This window comes from Desmodus rotundus, chromosome 6 (assembly GCF_022682495.2).
Source record: "Desmodus rotundus isolate HL8 chromosome 6, HLdesRot8A.1, whole genome shotgun sequence".
In the NCBI taxonomy this organism is placed as follows: Eukaryota; Metazoa; Chordata; class Mammalia; order Chiroptera; family Phyllostomidae; genus Desmodus; species Desmodus rotundus.
Window position 1 is genome coordinate 1,156,759 of NC_071392.1, and position 23,808 is coordinate 1,180,566.

The window sequence follows — 23,808 nt, forward strand, 5'->3', positions numbered from 1 at the left end:
GGTCGTAAGGTTTTTAGTTTGAAATTGTACAAAGTGTGATGTTCACCGTGGGGTTTTTTGTAGATTCTTTTATGAAGTCGAGGAAGTTTCTGTCTGCCCCTGTGTGACGAGTGTTTTGTCACGAAAGGGCCTGAGCTTTGCCACGTGACTTCTGTGTCCAGGGAGGCAGCTGTCTGCCCTTAGTTACTGGTGCGACGTGTCCCGTCGGTTGGTTGCTGCTCGTTAAAGCCGCACTGCATTGACCGGCAGGGAGGCGTGCCCTTGGCCGTGGTGCGTGTTGCTGGGTTCCACTTCCTGGCATGTGCATACATAACATATATTTTTGAGGACTGTGGGTCTGTACCTGTAACAGCTGTGGTCTGTAGCTTGCTTTCGTCGGGCCGTCTGTGTCTGCAATCGCCGTCTCGAGGACCTTCGTTCACCTTCTAGAATGGAGCGGGGCTCCTCCCTCTTCTGTCTTTCGGAATGTTTGCAGAGAGTCTGTATTAGTTCTTTAAGTGTTGGTAGAATTCACCAGTGAAGCCATGTGGGTGGGAATTTTCTTTGTGTATCATTGTTTTGCTGAATAATTCAACAATTCAGATCGTCTATTTGGTCTTGAATCAGTTTTGGCGTTTTGTGTCTTTCTAGAAATTTTTCTCACTTCACGTCAGTTGTCTAGTTTATTGGCACACAGTTGTTATAAATAAATAGCATTTATTTACAATTTCTCTTGTTTACCTGTTTCTATTAACCGTCCCTTTTAAATTTCTGATTCTAATAATTTGTGTCTTGTCTTCTCTTCTTGGCTAATCTAGTTAAGATCTACCGATTTGTTAATCTTTTCAGAATTGGCTCTTAGCTTCCTCAGTTTTCTGGATTTTTTCTCTTTTCTTCTTTGCTCACCTGAGCTCTGATTTTTATTGTTTCATTCTTGCTGCTGGTTGCGGATCTCAGCGCCTTCAGGGAGAAGTCTGCGTTGTCGACTTCGATCACCGCCCTTCCGCAGCACCGTCACCCGCCGAGGCGTGAGCACTCCCTGAGCCCGCTGCAGGGCGCCCCGCACATTCCGTATGCTGTGTGTTCACCGTTACTCAGCCCTCAGCAGAGCGGCTCCGAGCTTCCCATTCTGTTTCTCCTCTGGTCCGCTGGTCATGCCGTGCGCTGTAACACTCCCACGTGCTCCTGAGCTCACCCCATTTCTTTTGTTGGGGCAAACTCACTCCGCTGCGGCCAGACCAACAGCTCGGTGTGATTTTCATCCTCTTCAGCGTACCACGGGGTGTTCTGTGGGCTACGACCAGGTCTCTCCTGGAGGCGGCTCTGCACCCCGGGGCGGGGGGCGCCTGTCGGCGTTGGCTGTGTCTGGCGTGTGGGCTGTGTCCTTGTTGGCAGTTGGGAGGGTTACTGTATCCATTAGCAGTGCCTGAGTGTTGCTGTTTCCGACTCTCATTGTTCACTTGTCTTTCCCTGCCTTTCATGCTGGCGGATTTCCTTCCTGGTGTTCTGGGGCTCCATCAGGCGCATAAGTGACCACGGTTTTTTCTTGATGGAAAAGGCTTTTTCACACTTTTAAGAATCTTCTTTCCTTTCTGTATTTTTTCTGCCCCTTTTAGCCATGTTGACATTGTACCTGATGAAATAATTCTTGCAAGAACCTCGTGGGCCGTCCTTGGATTTCAGTGGTTTCTCCATTAGACAAAAGTCACCTCTTTCTGCAGGAGTCGCCCGCTGTTTGTGGTTTCTGTGGGGGCGGTGGAGGGACCCACCCTGTGAAGCTTCCCGATGTCCTCTGCTTTGACGGACTCGGTCTCTGAGACCCGCCCTTCGCATTTCCTTGAATCTCGGAATTCACGAGTGGGAGAGAATACCGGGGCGGAGTTAGTCAGTGAATGTTTGCGCGTCTGAGTGTGGTTATGATGGTAAAGCATGCGTAACGCCCACTTCGCCGTTTTCAGCATGCAGCCCCGCCCGGCTGGGCGCAGGTTCGCGTCGTGGGGCCGTCACCCCCGCTCGCCCTCCCCAGGCCTTGCTCTTCTTCCCTTGCATTACCCGGACAGCGGGAGCTCAGGGCGCACGCTCTGCAGGGTGCGGCCCGCCCACGTGGAGATGCAACGGAAGGGCCTGGGCCGGACGGACGCTGGGGCGGCCGCGGAGAAGCAGCAGCTCCTGTGGGGCTGTGGGGAGCCGGGAGGGGGTGCAAGGGGCGAGGCTTGGCCGCTGGTCCATCGGGGCTGTGACGACCGCTGCTGATCCCTCTTCCCCGGGCCGGAGTCTCCTCGTCCTGTGAAACGTTGGACTAGGAGCACGCTGCACTCTCCCTCAGCGTCGCTGCTCGGCAAGCAAGGGAACCACGTGGATCATGTTGACGGGAAGGGGACGGCTTGGTGGCATCATGAGAGCGTGCGCCTCAAGGCACCCCGGACTGTCTCCTCATCCTCCCCGCCCGAGACCCCGCTTCTGCAGCTGCAGCCACGTGCGTGGAGGAGCCTCGGGGTCTCGGAGCAGCTCGACTCAGCTCCTGAGGCCACAGGACAGGAGCTCGGCGCTGCCTCGTCGCCCGCTCTGACCGGGCACAGATGGGAAGTCGGATGGAGCCGGAGGGCCGCTGTGCGGCTGTCAGGGCTGTAGGGGGGCGCTGGTGAGGGCGCAGGGAGTGTTGTGTCCTGCGGGGAGGAATGGCCCCGGGGGAGGGAGGACCCCAGGGAGGTAAAGGCCCCTGAGGGTAATACCTGCCCACTGTCCACCCCTCGCTCAGCGGTCCGACTGCTGTGCGTCTCTGTGCCACGCTCTGAAATCCGAGGCCGGCCAGCAGCTGGAGGTCCACCCCCGGACCTCAAGGGAGGCCCTGCACATGAACAAGACTGCTGTGGAAGGTGCTAGAAGAGGGAGGGCGGGGAGCACAGGGCCCGTCCACAGGGAGGTTTGCCCGGGGAGGCAATATTTCCTCACCTCCTGGCGTGCCAGGTGCCCCCTTAACGCCTGCACGGCCTGTCACCACTCCACCGGACAGCAGGGCAGACGCCACCTGCCACACGCCTGCCTCCCGGTGTGGCCAGGGCCGAGAACAGGGCTGAATTGAACCCCATTCCCCAACCGTGGGTTCCAACGTCAGAGGGAGCTCCGGCGTGAAGGCCACCTGGGGGTCCCTGGGGAGGTGCCAGGAGGACCTGGCTTTGGCGCATCGGAAAGAGAAAACCCGAAGTCGGAGTCCAGGTGGCCTGTCCACGTGGCCTCAGGAGTCGGGGTGCGCTGGGGCCGCGCCCGTGCGTGCTGAACCCTGTGTCTGTCTTTCCCAGCGGGCGCCATCAAAGGGCTCCCGCAGCCGTAGAAGGTTCAGAAGCCCGGGCGGGGTGGGAGGGGGGTGGGACGGCTTCCAAAGGGAGGTCCCCGCGTGCGAGCGCTTCTGCAGAACTGAGTCCCTGCTCCCTCACACCGGCTGTGGTCGGACTATGGTGCCAGGACCTGACCAGGACAGTCACACCTGGCTCTCCTTTCCCTTTTCCCCCTTTTATTAAGAAAAGTGTATTAAAAAGCGGTGTGGCTGTTGTAAAAACGAGCAGGTGAAGCATTACAAGAGTTGGTGGTACGTACAGTGTGACATTGTCAACCCAGCAACGTGGATAGCCTCCACACGCTGCTTTGTAGAGAATTAAGCCTCGCTAACGCTGATTCTGACTTAAAAAGCGAGTATTTAATCAAGGTCACAGCAACCCAGCAGAGGTTCCAATTGTACCACCGTGAGCAGTGTTCACGAAATGCGAGTATTTGGGGTTTCGTGTCATGTTATTAGGCACACACGTGCCACCAAAACACTTTCCGTTCCTTTTACTTTTCTTTCCTCCTCGTTTCCATTTCCTCTTTCTGCTTTCCGCTCCTCCCCACCCCTCCCCTCCGTCCCTAATCGGGGAGCCCTGGTTTTGCCGCTTTGCTTCCAGACGGCAGGAGGAAGGCCGGTGGCTGTGAGCTGTACAGATGCCCCAGGACTGCAGTTCCCGCCGCCCAAGGGCTGCTCCCCTTCAGGGCTTTGTTCTGTAAAAGGGGGAGCTGGGGGCACACACCTGTCCACAGTGTTCCGAGTTCTCTCTGGGGCAGTTGGGGCTGGGGTTCCCGAGTGTGGCCCTCGACGAGGCACCCCTGGGAGACCTGCACGCAGCCCTTCCCAGGACCAGGCAGCTCAGCTGACCGAGCCACACTGGCTGGAGAGGAGGGGCCGGGGCCCTTTCCTCTGTCAGCGATTCTGAAACCCCAGCTCGGGACGGGGGTGGGTGTAGAAAACATCCTGAGTCCCTCTCCTCGAGCAGCCACCGTGTCCCCGTCTCAGAATGCGTGTTAATGCGTGTTAATGCGCATCCACTACGGCTCCCTGTCCCTGACGCCCCCTCTGCCCACCGCCACTGTCCCCACCTGTCGGGGGGCCCTTTGCGCCCCACACTCCTGCGTCGGGCCCCGGCGCCGGCCCGGGTGGCTGGCATTGTGCCGAGTTGCTCAGTTACGTGTTTGACTCCTTCCCCGGACCGGGGGCCCTTGAGAACACTGTTCAAAAAGGGAGTGACCCGAGGGCCCAGCTCAGCACTCCCAGCGACGCCTGGTCCCCCCACACTCAGCTCGCCTCGCAGCCCCCCTCGCAGCCCCCCTGAACTGGGTGCGTCCGTACGCAGGGGACAGGTTCGAATCACAGGTCCTTCAAGGTTCGTCGCAGCTCTTAAAGCTCTGCGACCCCGTGGGCACGGAGGACACAGTTCCCCTTTCATACAGTGGTGCTTCGTTCTTGGAGTACGGATACAGCGTTTATAAAATAATTGGTGAATACTAGATGCGTCCACAGTCATCGCTGGAAAGACCCAGAGTATTATCAGGAAGGTTGAAGAGGCCATGTTCTCACCACATCAGGTCACGTAAACACTGAAGTCGGTTGGAAACACGTATGCTACTCTAGGTCTTTGAATACAGGTCAAGGAGGAGACAGTGCAGAAATTACTTTATAAAAGACAGCTTTCCCCTGAAAGGACATACACCAAAATGTGAATTTTTCTAGTTTAACGTTAGTGTATTTAGTAAGTTGTATTTATTGTACCTGTGCTATTCTGTAGCACACTTCGGTCTGATGTATTTTCCCATACTTACTTAACATGTTAATCCTCATTTTTTTCCCTAAAACATAATATTTCGGGCCATATTTCCTCTCCTGCTCATTTTACTGAGTCACACAGACATTGTTTTAATTATTATACGTCTTGTCTGTGCAGTTACAGTTGCCCCCACATTTCCCCCCTCTGCCCGCCTCCCCCCAGCCTGCCCAGGCCGTCCCCATGCCGCTGTCCGTGGCCTTGGTCATTCACGTGTGTTCTTCGGCCAGTCGCTGCCCCTGCTCTGTCCAGCCCCCCTTCCTCTCCAACAGCGGTCAGTCCACACACACAGGCGTGTCCTTAAAAAGATGCCCTGACCCCATCTGTGACCCCGTCTTAACCTGCTTTACTCACCTGTAGCGGGGAGCAAGTGTTCTCAGGTCAGTGAGCACTGAACTGCACCGGTTCCCGAGGTGGATCAGGGCAGGTCACTGTCGGGTGTGCCAATCTGGTCAGTCAGTCCGGGGTCAGACATTTCAGCTTCCTGCTGCTGCGTCCTGTAAGACGGAACAAGCCATCTGGTCTGATACTCCTGACGAGTTTCTTTCTTCTCTGATGATACGAGCGCCGGGTTGGAGTCTGCTGCTGGACGGTCCGTGTGTGCTCCCTGCAGAGACGCGGCGAGGTCCGCTCTCCCCCGGGCCGCGCGAGAAGGCCGTGCCCCCCCCGCACTTCGCCACGTTGGGCGTTACACCGTCTTCCAGCCGCACCGCGTCGGCGGGCTGGGTCTCCCCGCTGCTTTGCTTCGCAGTAACCGTGCGCTGGCTGCGTCGCGGCTGGTTTGTCAGGTGCACATTCATGCATGCCGTTGGCCTGCCTTTTGCTCGGGCTGTTCTTCGCTTTGAAGGTGCTTGGTGACGTGGAGCTCGTGTTCTGGGGCGCACACTGGGCCTTCGACACTTTAAGTCATCTCTCACGAGGCGCTAAGACATTTCTCACTAATGTTTGGACAGTGGGAGCCGCCCGACCAGAAACAAAAATCCCTGCCCGTTTTCCCGGTGCAATTTGGTGGTCAGGGCACAGGGAGATGCATAATTATGGCTGTAACCAGAATCCCTGAATGTAATTGCACTCATAAGTCAAATAAGACAATTCGTAACAATTCGGTTCAGCATTTTAATTGTGTCTGCTAAATTATTCATGTGCATACTTGTATGAGTTTAGCCATGAATATTTGATTGGTGTTGATTCACGGCCGTGAACTCTCTCAGCCCTTGGTTTTTCCAATTTGTGCCCATTAACCCATGTGGGGAGGTGGGAGAGATCCATTTCTTTCCCCGCGAGCAGAGCCCCGCCCCTCTGACGAGCGCTCTGCGTGACTGCAGGCTGACACCGCGCCTGTTCTGGCACCTCACTCGGCGCAGCAGTAATGACCCCCATCGCCCAGAGAGGGCTGTTCTAAGTCCTTCCCTGCACCTGAGGCAGACGTCCTTCAGAGAGGCGGGCCCTGTTCCAGACGCCACACAGCACGCTGGCATGCTGGCGGCCCCAGTCCGGTCTGTGCGGGCGGAGAGCGGAAGCGCTCCCCAGCCCGCGACGGGCCTCTGGGCCAGGCGGCGCGCACGGTGGCCACCCTCCGCCGGGGCTCCCATGCTGCTGTCACCAGGCACATTTGCTGGGCGACCCCAACTCTGGGCGTCTGTCGTCTTTCCACTCTGTGCCACCTGCCGCACAGACGAGGCCTCTGCCACGGCCCTTGCCTGACGCCCACACCTGAGAAGGTGCGGCGTCCAGCAGGCGGGCCGCGTGGGTAGCGAGATGTGAGTGTCGGAAGGTGCTCCTCAGAGGCTTACTCGTGGGTGTGGCTTCTGGCAGAGGCGACCAGCAGCATGCGGGACCCCGCGCTGCCGACCCACCGCTGGCCCTTCCACGCCTCTCGACCCTGAGCAGGGAGACCCTTCTCTGCTAGAGAGCCAGTGAGCTCCATAGCCAACGGCTCGGGAGGAAACTGAGAAATTATCTCAGGGGTCGTTCCGGAAATCCCGAGGGTGGCCGCCCAGGCCGTCCCAGTTGTTTGGGTCCGAGAATGCACGCGTCCGTCCTGACAGATGTGCCGACAAGGCCAGGAGCCGGCGTCACCCAGCATGGAGTGACTGGGAGGGTGCGCATCCGCGTGAGAGATAAACACACGTGTGTGATCAAATTTAGCTCGATCCCGCGCCTTCTCCTGCACTGCAATCTCTCCACATGCTGATTTAGGAGCCACTCCGGGGCCTAAGCTACCGTGGCTTCCCATGCGGTTTTGTGGTGTCCCCGCTGGTCGTGGAGAGGGGCCAGCAAGATGGCCTGTGTGGCTGAAGTGGGACTCACTCTGTGCTCCCTGGTTTGACCCCACGGCCCTCTGCTCCCCGTGGGCGGCATCCAGGTTTGCTGGGAGGATGGGAGGATGCCGAGGCCTCAGGCACTGGGGCTACTGTTGGAGCTGCAGATGCAGGCTCCCCGTCACCTGGGTGCCTGGGGCCTCCCTGGGACGTGACCTGACAGACGCCTCGGGAAGAAGCTGGCTGAGATGGAGGAAGCAGAGGGCAGGCTGCCGGGGTGGGACCAGGGGTGCCGGGACCCTGAGTGACTCGGGCTTGGCCTTCTCGTCCTGCAGATGGCGCCCCGGCCAGCACCCTCACCCAGGTGGCCGCCCTGCTGACCAAGCGGCTGTGCCACACGCGCCGGGCCTGGAGTGGCACGCTCTCCGACCTGCTGCTGCCTGTCCTCTTCGTGGCCTTGGCCATGGGCTTGTTCATGGTGCGGCCTCTGGCCGTCGACTACCCTCCGCTCAAACTGACCCCTGGCCATTATGAGAAAGCCGAAACGTACTTTTTCAGGTAAGAGACTTTTTCGGGGAGGGACCTTTCCTTTCTCTTCAAAATTGTGTCAGACGGGGAATGTGCAACACCAGCACGGATGCTTTTAAGAATTTCCAACACACGCGTGTTCTCGTCACCCGGACGCCTGCGTCCACGGGGCCCCTGGGGAGCTCGGGCTCCAACAGGCAGGCCCTCAGGGCCGATGAGGCCGGCCTGGCCTGCACGCCCCTCCCCTGGGCTACCCGGTCCTCGGTGAGGGAGGACTGGTGACACTGGCCGAGGGGCAAGGGCCAGGCCCGCACCAGCCCATGGCCTCGAGCAGGGGCGGAGGGGGCTGGACCTGTTCCAGAACTCTGGGGTTTCAGGAAAGTGTGTAGATGGCATATTTCACAAAACCGTCCGCAGTTGCTCTGGGACCACAGCCTGTACCCGCATGTCCCCCTGCAGAGAAACCTCCGACTCTTCTCTCCCCGGGGCGGGGCTGGGCCCATGCGCACTCCGGGCCTGACAAGGCCTGGCTTTGCGGCCAGAACTCAGACAGGCGTTGGTCCTGCCACCAGACGAATTTGTACAGGACGTCCGCACGCTGCTGGGTCTTGTTGCTCTGACGTGGGACTGGGGCCCTGGGGGAGGGGCGGGCCTGACCCCTCAGGTCCTGCCCCTTGGTTGGGTGGCAGCCTCCAGGCAGAGTTCAGCACAAGTCACCGCGCGCCTGGTACACGCTGGGCCTGCGTGTGGGCCCTTCTCTTCCCTCGGAGGTTCTGTTCGCGGCTGCGGCCAGGACTTGGCACCACCTGGTCCCCCCCTGCAGGGGCGCGTGAACCAGGCCGTTCACTGGGAGGGCACCAGGGCTGAAAGGGTCCTGCTTGGGTCAGAAAGCTGTGCTGCTCCACGCTGTGAGCCTGAGGGCTGCACTCCCGGCGCTCGCCGGCGTTTGCGTGCCGCGGGGTGTGATCTGGAACCAGACGAGCACAAACGCAGGCGCTGAGGAACACGGACTGGAGGCGCCGAGCGTGCTTCTGTCGCCATTTCTGTCACCTTTGGCCGGTGGCTTTCTTCCTCCTCACGCCTCGTGCCCCTGGGGCCTGGGTTCGACCACGAGAGAGGACCCGTGACAGCCCCAGGCACCGGCGTGCGTGTCCCAAGTGGCCCTCCTCTAGGGGCTTCCTGCCGTCCCTCCCCTGCCCCCACGCTCTCCCAGCTCAGGCGCAGGAAGGGCCCGCCCCACAGCGCAGCTTCCTCTCGCCCCCGTGGGGAGAAGCAGGGGAGGCTGAGCTCGCTCTTGCCTGTGGGGAGAGGTCTCTGAGTGCTGTCCTTTCGAGGATGGGCCCTTCCTGGGGCTCGGAGCCCACGCTCTGCATCTTGCCTTCAAACTGCATTCACATGTTGCCTGCACCTGGGGGAAGACGTCCCCAACCGACTCTGCCCGGAGTAACTCCCACAGGGCCGAAGACTTCCCCGGGAACGAGCCGCTCATCAGCACCCAGAGCTGGGAACTTGGGGGGTGGGCAGGCAGGCTACTCCCCCCACCCCAGGAGCCCCAGGTCCTCCACGTTGCTGAGGGGCTGGAGAGGAGCTGGTTAACAGCACAGAGACCCTTTGGGATGGCGTTTGGGGACATGTGTTTGTCCAGCCGCACTGCCGGTCGCCCAACGCACGTCCCGTCGGAGAGGGGCTGGCCTGGAGACCGCGGTGGTGACCCGGTTTGGGGGCTGCCTCGGGAGCCACAGGAGGCACTGGCGCTCTGCCCCAGGCCCGCGTGCTCCGCACGGCGCTGCAGACACAGCCAGGGGTTTGAAGGCGGCCCCAGAGCGACAGCGGAGGCACGGGCACTCCACTTGTGCGGCAACAGGGGCAGTTTGAAGCCAGTTTTATTTTTTAAACAGTGACCTTTGGACCTAAGCAAAAAGGTAAAAATGATAAGAAGTAAACTATTCCTCTAAATCTTGCTCCTAGTAATTATTCCCGGCAAACTGCTTTGTGGGTCAATGTTTTTCCTTCAGAAGAAGTGCTTTACCCTTTTGTGTCCGTTCCCGGTTGATGGGAGAGAAGAGGGCCACCGAGAGCTTCCGCAGATGTCACACACGGTGTTTCCTCACGGGCAGCCTTCCGGTGGGAGGTGTGTCTCCTGTGCCGTGGAAGCGTTCTCTCCCTTGTCAGGGGCTTGAAGGCTGTCCGTACAGGGGCCGCGCCGCCCGCGTACGGGCCGCGGCTTTGCTGTGAGATGCCAACCTTTCTCATCGTCGTGTGTCTCCGCCCATGGCCTTGGGGAGTCCTGTTAGGCCAGTTATAAACCACGTTGAACTGAGCAATAAAAAACCAGTTATTTTATCAGCAAAAATGGATTTACCTGGGAAAAGCAGAGAATTGCAATTCAGGAAATACAGCGAAAAGTGCTGGGGAGTCAGGGGAACAAGGAGAAGAACATCACAGAGAAGGAGGGAGCGGGAGGGTGCAGGGCCTGAAGGAGAGTTCGGGGTGGTGACGGCTTCCCCCTGGCTGAGTGGCGGTGGTTCCCATTGGCGGGGCTTGTTGCCGGGCAAGGGGACAATCCCCCTGCTCCTGCGGGGGTTGTTGGAACGCCAGGCACCTCCCCCGTGGGTCATAACTGAGTAACTGAGGCCCAGGGCTGGTGCCGAGGGCCCCCCTAAGCTGGAGTCAGGCCTCCCAACTCCAGTTTAAACGGGGGCTCCTGCGTTCATTTTCGCAGCTGCTTGGGCGTTTAAAAATCCCTGTCGTGTTCTACCCGGGGGAAAGGCCGTGTTCTTCTGTAAAGACCCTTGCTGGGTTTGCGAGCGCCAGGGGAGGTGGGTTCCAGCGCCACCGAAGACAAAGTCGTGCTCAGCAGAAATGCAAAGCAGATTTGGTGTGATGAGTTCGCCTTTCTTTTCCATGAAGACTGTTCCCCTCTGAAAGGTGGGGGTCAGGGAAGGCCAGTTTTGGGGAAGTCAAAGGAAGGGGTAGAGCTGAAGAATTAGGCCTCGCACTTCAGCTTACTGGTGATCTCACAATCTTTCCAGCGGATGATTCCCAAGAACCTGCTTCGCTCCCGCTGCTGCCCTTTTTGCAGGGTCGTTCCGGTAATGAGACTGAAAAGAAGCCCATGGTTGAAACCCAGTGGGGGTGTCACCAGAGTCTCTGGGCGGAAAGAGGAGGGAAGAGGAAGCATGGGGGGTGGGGGGTAAGGTGGGGGGCTCACGGAGAAGGGATTTGGTGCCCAACAGCTGGGGTAGTTTCCAGCCACGGAGCAGGAGAGGGTGCCCTTTCGAGGGGGCAGCACCTCAAGGTGGGTCCGCCCAATCAGAAGGCCCTTCCACGGGCTGGGCTGGGCGCGGCTCCCTGCGGGGAATGTTGGGGGAGTTCGTGCAAAGCTGTGGAGGCTGAAGAGTGTGGAGGGGTCTGCATGCTGTTTCGAGGCTCCTAGGCTGTTAGCAGGCGCAGGTGATGCGTGCTGAGCATAAAAAATGTGTGGTTGGCGCGTCAGGGGCTCACGGGGGCTCAGGGGGCGAGGAAGGGCTGTGAAACCCCACCGTGGTGCACAGGGCCGCTCTGCACAGGTATGGGGAGCGCTTCTCATTTCTGGGCTTTGCTATCGCTTCCCGGATGTGCGGGCACAGCAGCCCCGCCACCCAGACCCGTAGCCGAGTGCTGACGGCAGCCCAGAAGCTGCGTGGGAGCCGGTCCGGTTTCCACTGCGTGCACAAGGCGCCCTCCAGGGGAAGCCATTGCCTGTGTCAACGTGCCACTTCTCCCACGAAGATTCGAGGTCTCTGTTGACGTGCCCGTGACCTGCCGTGCTGGCAAGGCCTCGGTCTTGTTTATTTTGGGGGTCAGTGACCCCAAGGACGGCGCCTCAGAAGCACTCTGTAGCAGACGCGATGGGAGCTCCAGAAAGTAATACGTGCACAGTCTTCCCTAACCTGTCGTACGGAATGAGCCCCACCCCCGATGGCCGCCCACTCTACAGGGGGTTAAGATATCACCCCCAGCGTTTTCTCAGGTGGGCTGTTTCTCACAGCCGATGTGTGGAATGTCCTGTCGTTCGTTTCCACGCCTGCCCCGGACAGAAGGGGGTGCCCCATGGGCTGCTCGTGTCGGCGGCCTGGCTCTCAGCCGCGCTGCTCCCCTGACCGGGGAGGCCCGTGCCCGTAAGACGCTCACTGTCTCCCATGGGGGCCCTGAAGCCACGCCGGGTCCCTGCTGAGGACCTCGGGACGGGAAAATGCGGGCCCGGGTCGCTCATGGGTAGGAACAAAGGCACGGACACGAGAAGCCGTTCTACCGTGGGGTGGTGACATCGTAGAACAGAGTCAGGCCCAGCGGGAGCAGCAACAGGAAGGGAGTATCTGCGTGGATTTCAGTGTGGCAGCAGGGTGCTTTGTATGCAGCCTTTGGGACTCACTTTACAAACACGCGAAAGCCCCAAAGACGGCAGCGCTCTCACGCAAAGCGAGAGGACAAGCACAGCGCACTGTGAGGCGCGTACACAAGTGTGTGTCCGAGGAGGCACAGCGCACCTCTGAGGACCTCCTCGGTGTCCCTGCTGGCCCGGCTCCCCCGTGAAAACGGCAGCCACCAGCCTGACCTGAGCGGCTCGCAGCCGTGCGCCCGGCTCGGCTCAGCCGGATGCAGACGCACTGTGGGGCTGTGATCTCGGGCCGGTCCCCACAGACCCAGCGTGTGTCCTTTGTCTCGTGGCAGCAGCAGCCAGAGCGACGACACGGAGCTGACCCAGGTGCTGCTGCGGACGTTCGGGGACGAGGGGCTGCTCTGCGCAGACGGAAACCCAGACCCGTAAGTGCCCGCTGCCCTCGCCGGGGCGCCGCCATCTGTGTGCGCGGCGCTCATTCGCACTCCGCGCAGTGACCTGCCCCGTGGGGACGGGTTAGCGCTGAGCAGGCCCTCGGGCCATGGCCTCCCAAAGTGACCGGAAGTCAGCTATGCTGGTGTCCCCTCCTGTCCTCAGTGAACGCGGGGTTTATGTTACTGCCACACTTGTCAGCCAGTAACTGATAGCATTCAATTTCTTTAATAAAACCCAGAGCTAAAAAACTAAATAGCAGTTAAATATGGAGCGTTTATTAACTGTTGTTTACCTTTAGGGAAACTTGAGCATGTGGAAAATTAGCTGTAATTTTTTTTTTTTAACTAGAGGGACTTTAGTCGGTAAGTTCAGTCTGGGAGTGAATTACTTTGAGTATTTTTTTTTCCTGGGATGAAAATGATCCTATAGAGGTGACCTTTTAATGGAAACTTGATAAAGCACATATTCCTTGACAGACTTTCCCTCTTGCTTTGCTCGGCGGTGCTTTCCGAGGGTCCCGCGCACCGCGGAGCTGTCGTGGGGGCCGTTGTGGGGGCCGTTGTGGGGGCCGGGCCGGTACGGGGCGGGCCTGGCCTGGAGCTTGCCCGTTGTGGGGGGTGCCATGAACCAGGGAAGTGAGGAAGACCAGAAGGCGTGGTGGGGGCGGCAGAGCGTGTCTCTGAGTGACAGACGTGATCGCCCCGACAGCAGTGCAGGGTCAGAACCTCGCTCTGGTCCCCGACAGCGCGGTCCGCCCCGTGGCCAGGTCATCCGGTAGCTGCAGACTGAACAGCTACTGACGGTCTCGGGGAGGAAGAATTAATAGAAAGTTAACTACACTGTTTCCCTCTAGTGTTCTCTTGAAAAACAAAGTAACTTCCTAAGCTACGTGAGAGCTTCTCTGGCGAGGCTTTGCTCTCGCTGCGACTGAAGTGAGTGGGATGAAGGCGCATTGACGTGGGAAACCTGGGTGGTAGCCGGGGCCCCGAGGGGGTGGTCCCCGCCAAGCACGGCCTCAAAGAGCGAGCCGCTGGCAGAAAAAGACATCTCATCATCTGGTCTCCCAGGAGGAAAAAAGGGGAATAAACGCCGAGGACCGCAGAACACATCCAAAGTTCTGCTTACACAACAGCTATGTAACGCCCAGCTGCTTCACAAGAGTCCACGGGCCCCCGAACGCCCCTCCCCCTGGCCCCGCCTGCAGACCGCCCTGGCCTTTCTCCTGCCCCGGGCCCGTGTTTGGGTTCCCCTTTTGCTTCGTGAAGTCCTTGTAGTCTGTCCTGAACGCATTCGCGTTTTGCAACCGTCTCTACCCTTTTCCATGGTCTAAAGCACAGCGGGTGGGCTTCGGGCCACCTCGCACAAGGGGGTGTGAGTACTTCCACTAACAGTGTCCATGGAGGCGTCCATGTGGCCCCGCCACACTGGAGTCACTAAGGTCGAGGGCGGAGCAGCAGTCGTTACCGGAGACAAGGCAGCCTCCTCCTCGCGGCACCGAGAGCCCCTGACTCCACCGGGTTCCGGCAGCCGGCAGCGACCACTCGATGGCTCCCGGGAGGAGACCTCTGAAGCGACACGCTGTGTCCTGCTCACGGCTGTCTTTCTGTCGCCCGCTCTGAGCGCCGTGTCTGGGGGACGTGTGGGGTTTCCGCGTGTCACACCCCTCTCCTGCGGAAGGCTGTCAGGTGCCCCGAAACCTGTCGTGGTGCCAGCCTGACCTAGAATTGAATTTTCCTCATGATAGATGAAGGGAAACTCAGAACTTAAACTGTGCTAAAGTCACCAACTTTCAGAAACAGCGGGCAGGTTTCAGCATTTAGTTTCATTTGACGAGGCCGAGAGCCTGGGGACGCTCCAGTGACGATTTCTCACCTATTTCGGAGGTGAAACGGTCACTTTCCCACCCATTCTTGCTAATGACTCGCATGTAAATCGAAAGTGGCAGTGAGCCAATCAGCTATTTATTTCTCCCGAACACCAACAGCCAGGTGAGGGGGCGCTGGGTTTCTCTCCGAGTTGACCACAGCCGTAGGAGGGTCTCCTGGGTGAGATCCCACCGCGCACGAGCTCAGGGCACCGTTGGTGACAGAGGCCCTGGGGGGTCGAGGGTCCAGACCCCAGGACTGTGTGCGCCTCACACTAGGTGATGAAACGTCTTCTTCTGCCAGCGGGCTGCCTGAACCCGCCTCCCGCCCTCCCGTGTGCTGGCCGTGCGGCCTTCCCTGAGCCTTGGGCGGGGACGGGCTTCCGAACCCCGAGTCCACCAGGGCCTGGGCTGCTCACGGTGGGGCTCCGGGGGGTGGCGTCCGCTCTCTGAAGGGAGCAGGCCGGGGAAGAAGGGGGTGTGGGAGAGGCAGGGGGCTCACTTGTTGAGGAACTGCACTGACCTGAACGCTGGCCGAGGGCTTGCGGCTGGGGCGTGGAGGAGGCAGGGAAGAGGGAGTCACTTTAGACAGTGGGGACCAGACGCAGCAGTCTCATTAACCCCGAGTGTGGCCGTGTTGACTTCCAAGTCTCCAGCCGGAGTCCCCACGAGGTAACTGACCCAGAGCAGGGGACGTCTTTACGTTATTTCTGGTATTAAGAAAATTGAAGGAAAACTGCACTTGGCTTCCCAGGGTCATAGAAACACCAAGTTCCTTTTCACCGGACTGGGCCGGACGTTTGTCCCCTCCGTGTCCTGTGCTGGGGCAGGACGGCCCAGCGCAAAGAGCCGGGCTGGAGCCCAGGCCTGCCTTGCGCAGCCTGGTGGTGGCCGGGCCAGGCCAGGCCGGCCCACAGCGGGGCTCGCGAACCTGGTGCCGGTAGCGCAGTGAATGTGACTTTCTCCCTTCTTCCCCGATTTTTGAGTACGTCGGAATAATTATCCTCACTCGAGCAACTTTTGATTTAAAAATAATGGAAGTGTGGTGACTACGAGGAAGAAAGCTCCAGGGGAGCTGTGGAGTGGACAGGTCTGCGCTATGGCCGCAGGCCTTCACACCGCTTTCCGTGGTCCGCCTTCCCGCCCACAGAAACCGAATCGTTCTTCCTCGTTGACTGCAGATTAACCCTGGCGGCACGTCAGGAGAGGAAGCGAGCGGTCACCCCGTTCACTCACCGCTGCGTCGCTGCCGAAGGTGCTGGGGTTTGGGACCAGCAGCCTCAGGACTCGCGGCCAGTCCCTGGGCCCCCAGCGCAGTCCCCGGGGGCCTGGCCCTCTGTCAGGGTGGCAGCCCGGCCGGCAAGCGCGCGTGAGAGCCGGGCATTGCAGCAGGCGGGCTGCCTGTCCGGCACTGTCACCTGAGCTGCCTCCGTTCCTGTGTCTCCCCGCGCAGGAAGGACCCTTCCTGCTGGCGCTCGGATCCGCTATTCCGCCCAGAAGCCCAGGCCTCCTGCGGCTGCCTGGTAGGTTTCTGTGGTGTCTGGGTTTGTTTTAAAGGCTAGAGCTCAAGGAACAGCAGCACTGACTTCGTTTGCAGCGTGTCCCTGTTGTTAGCGCGGTGAGCCCGGCTCTAGTTCAGTGGGGGGGGGGAATGCCTGCTGGGAGGGTTCCCGGCCGGAGCGCGCACAGCTTCAGGGCCCCGCCCCACCCTGCCCCTTCACCTGCCCTTAGTGATGAGCAGGACTCGCCCTTGGAGAGAAGTTTCCCAGATCTCAGGGCAGCCGGCAGGGCTCTTGCCACACGATTGCCCATCTAAGTCCCCAGAGCTGGAGTGGGAACGTGAGATGCCGCTTAGCTTTCTCGCCGTGGCGGACCTCTAGTGGGCACAGGTGAGGGCGTTCCCGGGTCACACGGGCCTCGGCTGCCTGTTTGCGGAGGCCCGCTGAAGTCAGTCTGTAAAATGAACTGGGACTCCCCTCCTAGGACACTCCGAAGGCATCAGTCAGGGGCACAGACCCATTGTCCACCATCAGCAGCTCGCGTGGCTGCCCCGACGTACCGACGGGGACAAGTGTCACGGCCCGCAGTTGAGACCGTCCCGGCTGCATGCCTCCCTCACACCTTCTGAGTGGGGAGGGCGCCGAGCGGAGTCCTCACACGCTCCTGGGTGGTTAATCTTGGTCGGAGCCCAGCTGGTGCCCGAGAGAGTCCAGGGGGAGAGCCGCTTGGTTTCTCCTGTGGGCACGCGGGATGGCGCACACTCCACGGGGCTCCCGAGCTTACCGTCCTGAGTCGGCCAGACCGACACTGCTCGGGGTCACCGAACGCAGGGCCACGCTGTGGAGAGGGTTTCCCTCTGAGTCCTTACAGCTCTGACCACACCTGCGGGTGGCCAAGCACCCGACGTCCGCAAAGAAGCGTCCGCAAAGGCCTCCGTGGGGTCCTGGGCGACTCCCAGAGCGAGGTGACGCCTAAGGACATTTGAGAAGTCAGGTCCTACCGTGCTCGGCCGTGTGTAATGTGCACCCACGTTTTGGCCCAAACTTCCAGGAAAAAAAGTCATTTTAATTTTTTAATTCACTTATTTGTTTATATTGAGATAGTTGGTTTTTGTTGGAAAGGAATTTTAGCGTTTAATTTTGAACACATATCTTTGCTTTCTAGAGCTACCCTTCTGACACATAAGCGTAAAAGAATTTAAACATTTGTGTAGACACAGAATGGTCACTGCCCGTGCATAACGTGCATCCTTGTTTCTCTCTCACAAACATCGGGCAAAGGGGTGTGCATCATGCACAGGAAGATACGAGTGTAAAGGCCACAGGTAACTTAGTGAACACTGAACGCGCGGGAAGTCACACGCAGGCAAAGGCAGCGGCAGGAAACCTGCTTGTTGGTGGACTGACTTTCTCTTTCGTCTCTTCGGACGCGGTCACAGACCTGCCCGAACGCCAGCGCCGGCGCCCCCTACCTGACCAGCCGCCTGGGCCACACGCTGCTGAACCTCTCGGCCTCTCATCTGGAGGAGCTGTTGCTGCTGCCGAGCGACAAGCCCCGGTGGGTGCCAAGTCGCACACTCTGGAAAGCCTTTTGTGACAAACGCCATGTTTTAGGCCCCAAACCACGGGGCTCAGGAAAATTCCAGCGAACGCCCGCCCGGGGGTGGGGTGACCGGGCCCTGAGTGCCCAGGGCTGCGGGGCAGCAGGAGGGAGTCCCCCTGCAGGTGCCCCTCTGGGGCGGAGCGCTAACCCGGGGTTGCTGTTCCCAGGCTCGGAGGCTGGTCCTTCGGCATGCGAGTCCCCGGTGCCGGTCCAGAGGCCCATTTGGCGGCAGCCACACCGAGAAGCCTGGTCAAGGTGAGAGTCTTCCGTTTGGTTTCGTTTTGCTGCTCCTGGTGCTGACAGCGGCCGGGGAAACCCAGTGCCCAAGTACACCCGCGGGCACGGGGCGGATGAGGTCCCCGGGCTCGTTCCTGTGGGAGGAAGAGCTGCCCTGTGCGTGCCCTGGAGACACAGACCGGGTTCCTTTCGACGCTGTAGCAAACGTCCGCTGTGTTTGTTAAGATCGGATCCACCTAATGGACCCGAAGCCAGGAAGAGGGTGGTTTGCAGTGACACCCCCAGCCAGGGCCACGCTGAAGGTCCCGGGATCCCTGGGAGCAGAGCCCTTCCTTCCCTGCGGGCCCTGACTGGGCCTGAGAGGGCCCTCTGGCACTGCTGCTGGGGATGGGGCCGGTGCCCTGGGCATCCCTCGGCTGGTGCGTGGAGAGGGTGTGCAGACTGGGGTGGAGGGAGACGCCATTGTCCCCCGGGAGCGCTGCGTCCGCTCGGCCTGCAGGTGGGGACAGCTAGCAGAGTTCACGCTTCAGTCCAGCACAGGAAATGGTCTGGTGTTGTCCCGGCTGAGGAAGAGATCGGGAAAGGGCAGGTCGTCACGCCGCACATGTGAGCCTGGAGGGCGGGCACCCCACCCCAGCTTTGTGGGGGCTCCCATCACTCCTGGAGCCCGGAGAGCTGGTTGGATGCGGGCTTCTGTGTGCTGGCGGCTTACTCAGCGAAATACAGGCTCTGGAGAGGTGTTTCACGGTGTCATCCGTGATGAGAACCTCAGCATCCACACTTGCCACATGGCCCCGGAGGAGGGTCTCAGCAGGCGTGTCTCACAGAGTGGTCCCGGAGGGAACATCCGCGTGGCTGCGCAGACCCTCGGAACCCCTCCTCAGCAGGCAGCGGCCGAAGCGCGCTGGCTGGTCTCTTGGCCGTAGGCTGCGGCCGTGGTTAGAGCCTAGCTAGTAGAAGGAGCCTGCGCCTTTCCTCTAAGAGTGTTTTCGTCTGCAGTCGCCCCAGCCTTCGTGTTTCCAGGGGCTGCGTCTTTGCGGGCGTCGGCACCGCGGCCGGGCAGCCCTCTCTCTGCGGCAGGCCCGCGTGCCCCTCCCCCGCCCCCTTTCTTCTCCGTGCCGATCCTCCTCCCGTATCGATGTGTTTCCTGGGGCTCCCGCTGTTTTGATGTTGCTGATCTAAGACCGTCCAGCGCCTGGGGGCTCTCTTTTAATCTCCTGCACGGAATCGTTATGAGCCTGTTTGAGCCCAACTGACACCGTGCTGGAAACAAGACCTCAAAGAGCTTGGTGCTCCAGAGGACCGCAGTCTGCAGGTTCCTGCGAGCGTTCGGAGAGGGGGCGGGACGGAGGAAGACCAGGTGGAGGTGGGAGAAAGCGAGGGGGTGGATCCCAGGCTTAACAGGGTCCCTGCTCTCCTGAGGGTGACCCCTCCTCCCAGGCCTCAGGAAAAGAGGCGTTTCGAGGGGGCGCTAACCTGGATGCCGGAGAGACGGGCAGGGTTGGCTTAAGGCACCAGCTCGCCTTTTAGTAAAGAAGTTGGTGCCTGGGGCGTGACCGCCCACGACGACTGTCCGGTTAGAATGTGTGACCAGGTCCCCGTGAGGTCACTTTGGCTGCACTGATTCCAGTGCCCACTTCCCACCCTCAGGCTGTTCGGCTCGCATATGGTGCCGGGCACAGGAGTGCAGGGAGACTGGTGTGGCTGGTGGCTGGGCTTCCCCTCCGGGAGTGTAGGCGCCTGAGTCGGAGAGTCCTGGCGGGGGTGTGGCGGCACACGGCGGCACTCCGTGGCTCACCATCCACTGGCCTTGAACTTGGCCTTTAGGATTCCTTCACAAGATGTTGTACCATTTCATCGTCTTTTTGAAGATGAAATAGAAACTTTTCAGAGGAATAGGCTTAGCATGAATTAAATTCATTGTGTTGTAGAAGGTTGCTCATGGAACCGCTCTGCGTTGTTCCATTCACACCCCGAGTGTTTACCTTGTTTTAATCAAAACACCTCTTAGATTGTATCCACTTTGGATAGAAGGGCCACACCCTCTCCCTCTCGGCTTCCTGCGGCAGGCATTTGGTTCTCGGAGAGTTTCCTGGTTTGAACACCCACTGAGGGATTTTCCTTGCGGCTACTTAGTTGCTTTTCAGAGAGAGTGTCACTGGTGGTCCCCGGCAGGAAGGGCCAGTTTTGGGGTGTCATGCTGCCCCCCGGAAAGGAGGTGAGCTGCCTCCTCCAGGAGTTGGCTCTTACGCGTCCTCAGGCACAGGCACGTGGGGAGGTGTCCCGCCGCAGATTTCCACGATGCCGTCCAGGGCTTCGGCAACCGATCCTGAAAAGAGGAGAGAAAACCCTTCTTCTGAACTCGGCTAAATCTCAGATGTTAACTTGAAGACCATCGTAAACACTACAGCGTCCACCTGAAGAATTTGTACAGTTCCTCCCAAGTAAAGGCCAGTTCACAGAAGCGCTGAAATGAAGTTCAGGAACGTTTCCGACTCTGCTCCTTGAAACTGCACGGAGCAGTCAGTCACCCTTTGCCACGTTCACGCCGACCAGCAGGCAGCCACCAGCACGCGCTCGTTTAACTGGCGGCACCCGTCCCTCCCTCGAGCCTGCGGCCCTCGTCTCTGCTGCCCTCAGAGCTTCTGCCGTCCCGTCCGCGGCCGTGGGTGCAGAGGGGTTTGTGCCACTGGAACAACTCACTGGCTTCCTGCCTGAGCAGGGCTAGGCTCCGGGCTGGTTGCGCCTCGGGGTGGTGCAGCGGGTTCTTGGAGCTGGTCCGCAGTCCGCAGGCCACCTCTGCAGAGCCTGAGGGGGCTGCTCCATCCTGGACGGGCCGCCGAGGGCCGAGCGCCTGTCAATGGAATTAAGACCAGGGTTCGCCAGTTGATTCACTGACTTCCTGAAGACACGCATCAGCCTTCCACACGGAGAATATTTTTAAACATTGTCCTTCAAATAGTATTATTTTGAAATAGGGACACTGAGGTTCAACCGGTCTTCTTTATGCGGCTTGCTGTCCCGCCTTCAAGGACCTGGTGTGTCTCCTGTGTCCTGTGTCCTCCTCCAGCCCCTCCTCTCCGATGGGCCAGCGACTTCATCCCCAGAACTCAGCCAGTGTTCAGTTCCGTTTATTTTGGGAAGTGATGTTCCACACTCCCTTATTAATTTGAAAGTAATCTCTCTCTCTTTTTTTTTTTTTTATCACTTTTCCCACTTTTAATTTGCAGGTCAAATTTCCTCACTTGCCAGCCGAGAGAGAGGGCCATGACGGGTCCGGCTCTGGTTCGCTGTGTAATTACAGAGCGTCCACGTTCGTTCTGGGAACAGCGGTCTATTTTTAGCTGTAAATTACATGCTTGCGATAAGCAGGAAGTCAGCAGACTGGGGCTGACTGCTCCCGGTCAGCCAGGCAGGAGCGTGGCCCTGGGCTGGGCCGCCCCCAGGTGTGGCTGGAGAGCGCTGGCCTGGGCCCGTGTCTGCGAGGGGCGGGTGGGCTCAGCACGGGCTCCTCTCGTTCCAGGTGTGGTACAACCAGAAGGGCTTCCACTCGCTGCCCTCCTACCTGAACCGTCTCAACAACCTGCTCCTGTGGAGACTCCTGCCCCCGGCGGAGGACTGGAGACGATACGGTGAGGCCCTTTCGTGTGTGCCGCACGTGGCTGCTTTCTGAGGCCGCGTTCTGGAAGGAGAGAGGCAGGGAGAGCTCTCGGGGTAGGAATCTGACGAGCAGCGAGCGGCCAGTCCGTTTCTGACCTCGCACCGCCGCAGGCCCGCCTGCCTGGGTCTGTGTCTGCCTCCATTTGTGTCCTTAAGCGGCCCCTCCCCAAACGATGGCCCGTCGGTGTAGCCAGGGCGGTGGGAGAGACCCCCCACTCGGCACTCAGGTCGCACGGGAGCCAGCGATCACCCCGCGCTGGGACGTCTGTGATAGGCGCAGGTCGCCCTCGAGTGCCGGGCCGGGAAGGTGAGCGCCGTGGTCCGTTTGCAGCAGGTGGCTGGGTGAAGAAAATGCGGTGTTTGCGTTCGGTGGGATGTGGTTCAGCCGTAGGAAGAAAAAAAGCTTGCAGTTGGAGACAACAGGCCCGAGCCTGGGGGACACTGTGCTGCACCCCCCAGGCCTCCGTGAGGGGCCTTGTCCCCCTGGCAGGAAGGCTTAGTGGCTTCTTTCTTGTCCCACACACATTCGCTTCGGGTCTGTACTCACACATCCGTTTTTAAAAAGCATGACCAGTGTGACGGGTGTTTTCCAGAGCCCGTGTTAGGTCTTTGGAAAAGCCTCACCCGAGGGTGTGTGCACTGATTTTAGAGAGCGAGGAAAGGGGGGAGGGAGAGAGACGTCGAGGGGTCGTGTCCCCGCCCCCCCATAGACGCCCCGGCCGGGATCGAACCTGCACACAGCACAGCACAGCTCCCGGCATCCGAGCTTCCGGCTGGGGCAGCAGTCAGCGCCGTCCGGCTCGGCCTGTCCTCAGCCCCGTTCGGTGGGATGGACGTGCGCACTTCCCAGGGGTGTTTCCACTCTTGGGGCTCGTGAGTCCGGAAGTCCTCGCCCACAGGAGGCGTGTCAGGCGAAGGTGGGTTTGCACACCCTTACGTGGCCCCGTGGAGAACTGGATCTCCGTGGTCAGGCTGCTTCCCAGATACTGCAGAGGTGCGCGCTTCATGGGAGGCGCGGCCCGGAAGAGACGGGTTGAGGGCCTGCCATCGTGAGGGACAAGGACCAAAGTGCAGCCGCCGCCGCCTCACCGAGGACAGGTGCATGGAATCTGGAGACCACAGGAGGCGCAGCTGGGGCGAGACTGGTGACCACGGAGCTGGCTCTACCCATTTCCATGTTGCTGCCGGCCAGTTCCCGGAAAGAACAGCTGGAATATAAACGACAAGAATAACCAGACAAGGAAAAACAATCTCAGCGTTTTCAAGGCACGTGTTGAAGCGTTTCTGCAGACCGTCCGAGGGACACGAGGGAGAGACGTGCGCGAGCCCCTAGGCTGGCGTGGGTGCTGACCCCCCGCACACTGCGTGCACTCCGCCCAGTGGGGGCAGCGCCCAGCGGCAGGCGTCCGCACTGCAGTCACGCGGCTTCAGAGCGAGGGCATCAAAGGCGACAGACGCACAGGTCGGGTCAGCTGGGGCCCGGAAAGTCAGGGCCGGAAGTCTCTCTCTGCTGTCCATCACGTTCGGCCTAAAGAAGCCACCTGTCCCCGCTCTGCCGCAGAGCCCACCCCTGCGTCCCTCCCCTGCCCCCCTCCCCCGCGCCCCTCCCCGGGCCTGCGCCTTCTCTGTGCTGAGCTCTGCCCCAGGAGGGCTGCTGGACGAAATTCCTGACCCCTGAGACAGATCGCACCCCGCAGCCCCGATCGGTGGGAGGAGCCCTGATTTCTAGAGTCTCGCTGTGCGGGGAGGAGCAGGCGGCTGCGGGCAGCAGCCGGGGAGAGTGTGTGCCCCAGCAGGTGCGAGTCATCCTACCTGCCGCCGCTCCTCCGGGCTCCGGGGAAACAGGGCTGTGGGGAACAGGGCTGCCTGCCACCTGGGCCGTCTTTGTTCTTTCTCTCGTTACTTTTATCTGAGAAAATAGGCTTAAACGTGTGTCCCTGGTTTCAGGATTTCTAAGCCCCACCCTGCGTGGGCAAAGTGCAAAGACAATCTCAATACCAGTGTAGAGAAGTGTTGCTTGATTTTGAAATACGCTTACTCTGCCAAACTGCTCCTACCGAGCAACTGTGGTTCTAAGCTCCTCTGAGGGAGCCACGGCCAAATGCAGCGTTAAAATTCAAAGCTCACCCCCTGTTTGTAAACCAAAAGCTGCCTGGGTTTCCCGGGTGCACACACCACCCCGCCCTTCGCGGGGTCAGTGACACCCCGCCTCCCACCCACCCCGCCCGGGTC

General features: G+C 59.8%; 1 protein-coding gene across 9 annotated transcripts in view; it reads left to right on the top strand.

The window, feature by feature from the left end:
• Positions 1 to 23,808, top strand: part of ABCA13 (ATP binding cassette subfamily A member 13) — a 135,534-nt gene that overhangs the window by 80,349 nt on the left and 31,377 nt on the right. For 7 of the 9 annotated variants that reach the window (XR_008427056.1, XM_053926087.2, XM_053926080.2 and 4 more), the window contains 6 exons: positions 7,705 to 7,927; positions 12,611 to 12,703; positions 16,031 to 16,100; positions 17,516 to 17,634; positions 17,847 to 17,934; positions 21,440 to 21,548. Coding sequence is in view for 8 of the 9 variants with exons in the window: in XM_053926087.2 (XP_053782062.1) it covers positions 7,705 to 7,927; positions 12,611 to 12,703; positions 16,031 to 16,100; positions 17,516 to 17,634; positions 17,847 to 17,934; positions 21,440 to 21,548 (702 nt within the window). In the remaining variant the exon portion in view is untranslated. Of the gene's footprint in view, positions 1 to 1,595; positions 2,090 to 7,704; positions 7,928 to 12,610; positions 12,704 to 16,030; positions 16,101 to 17,515; positions 17,635 to 17,846; positions 17,935 to 21,439; positions 21,549 to 23,808 lie in introns of those variants that run through there. The other 2 variants (XM_053926081.2, XM_053926086.1) reach the window with 2 other exon arrangements.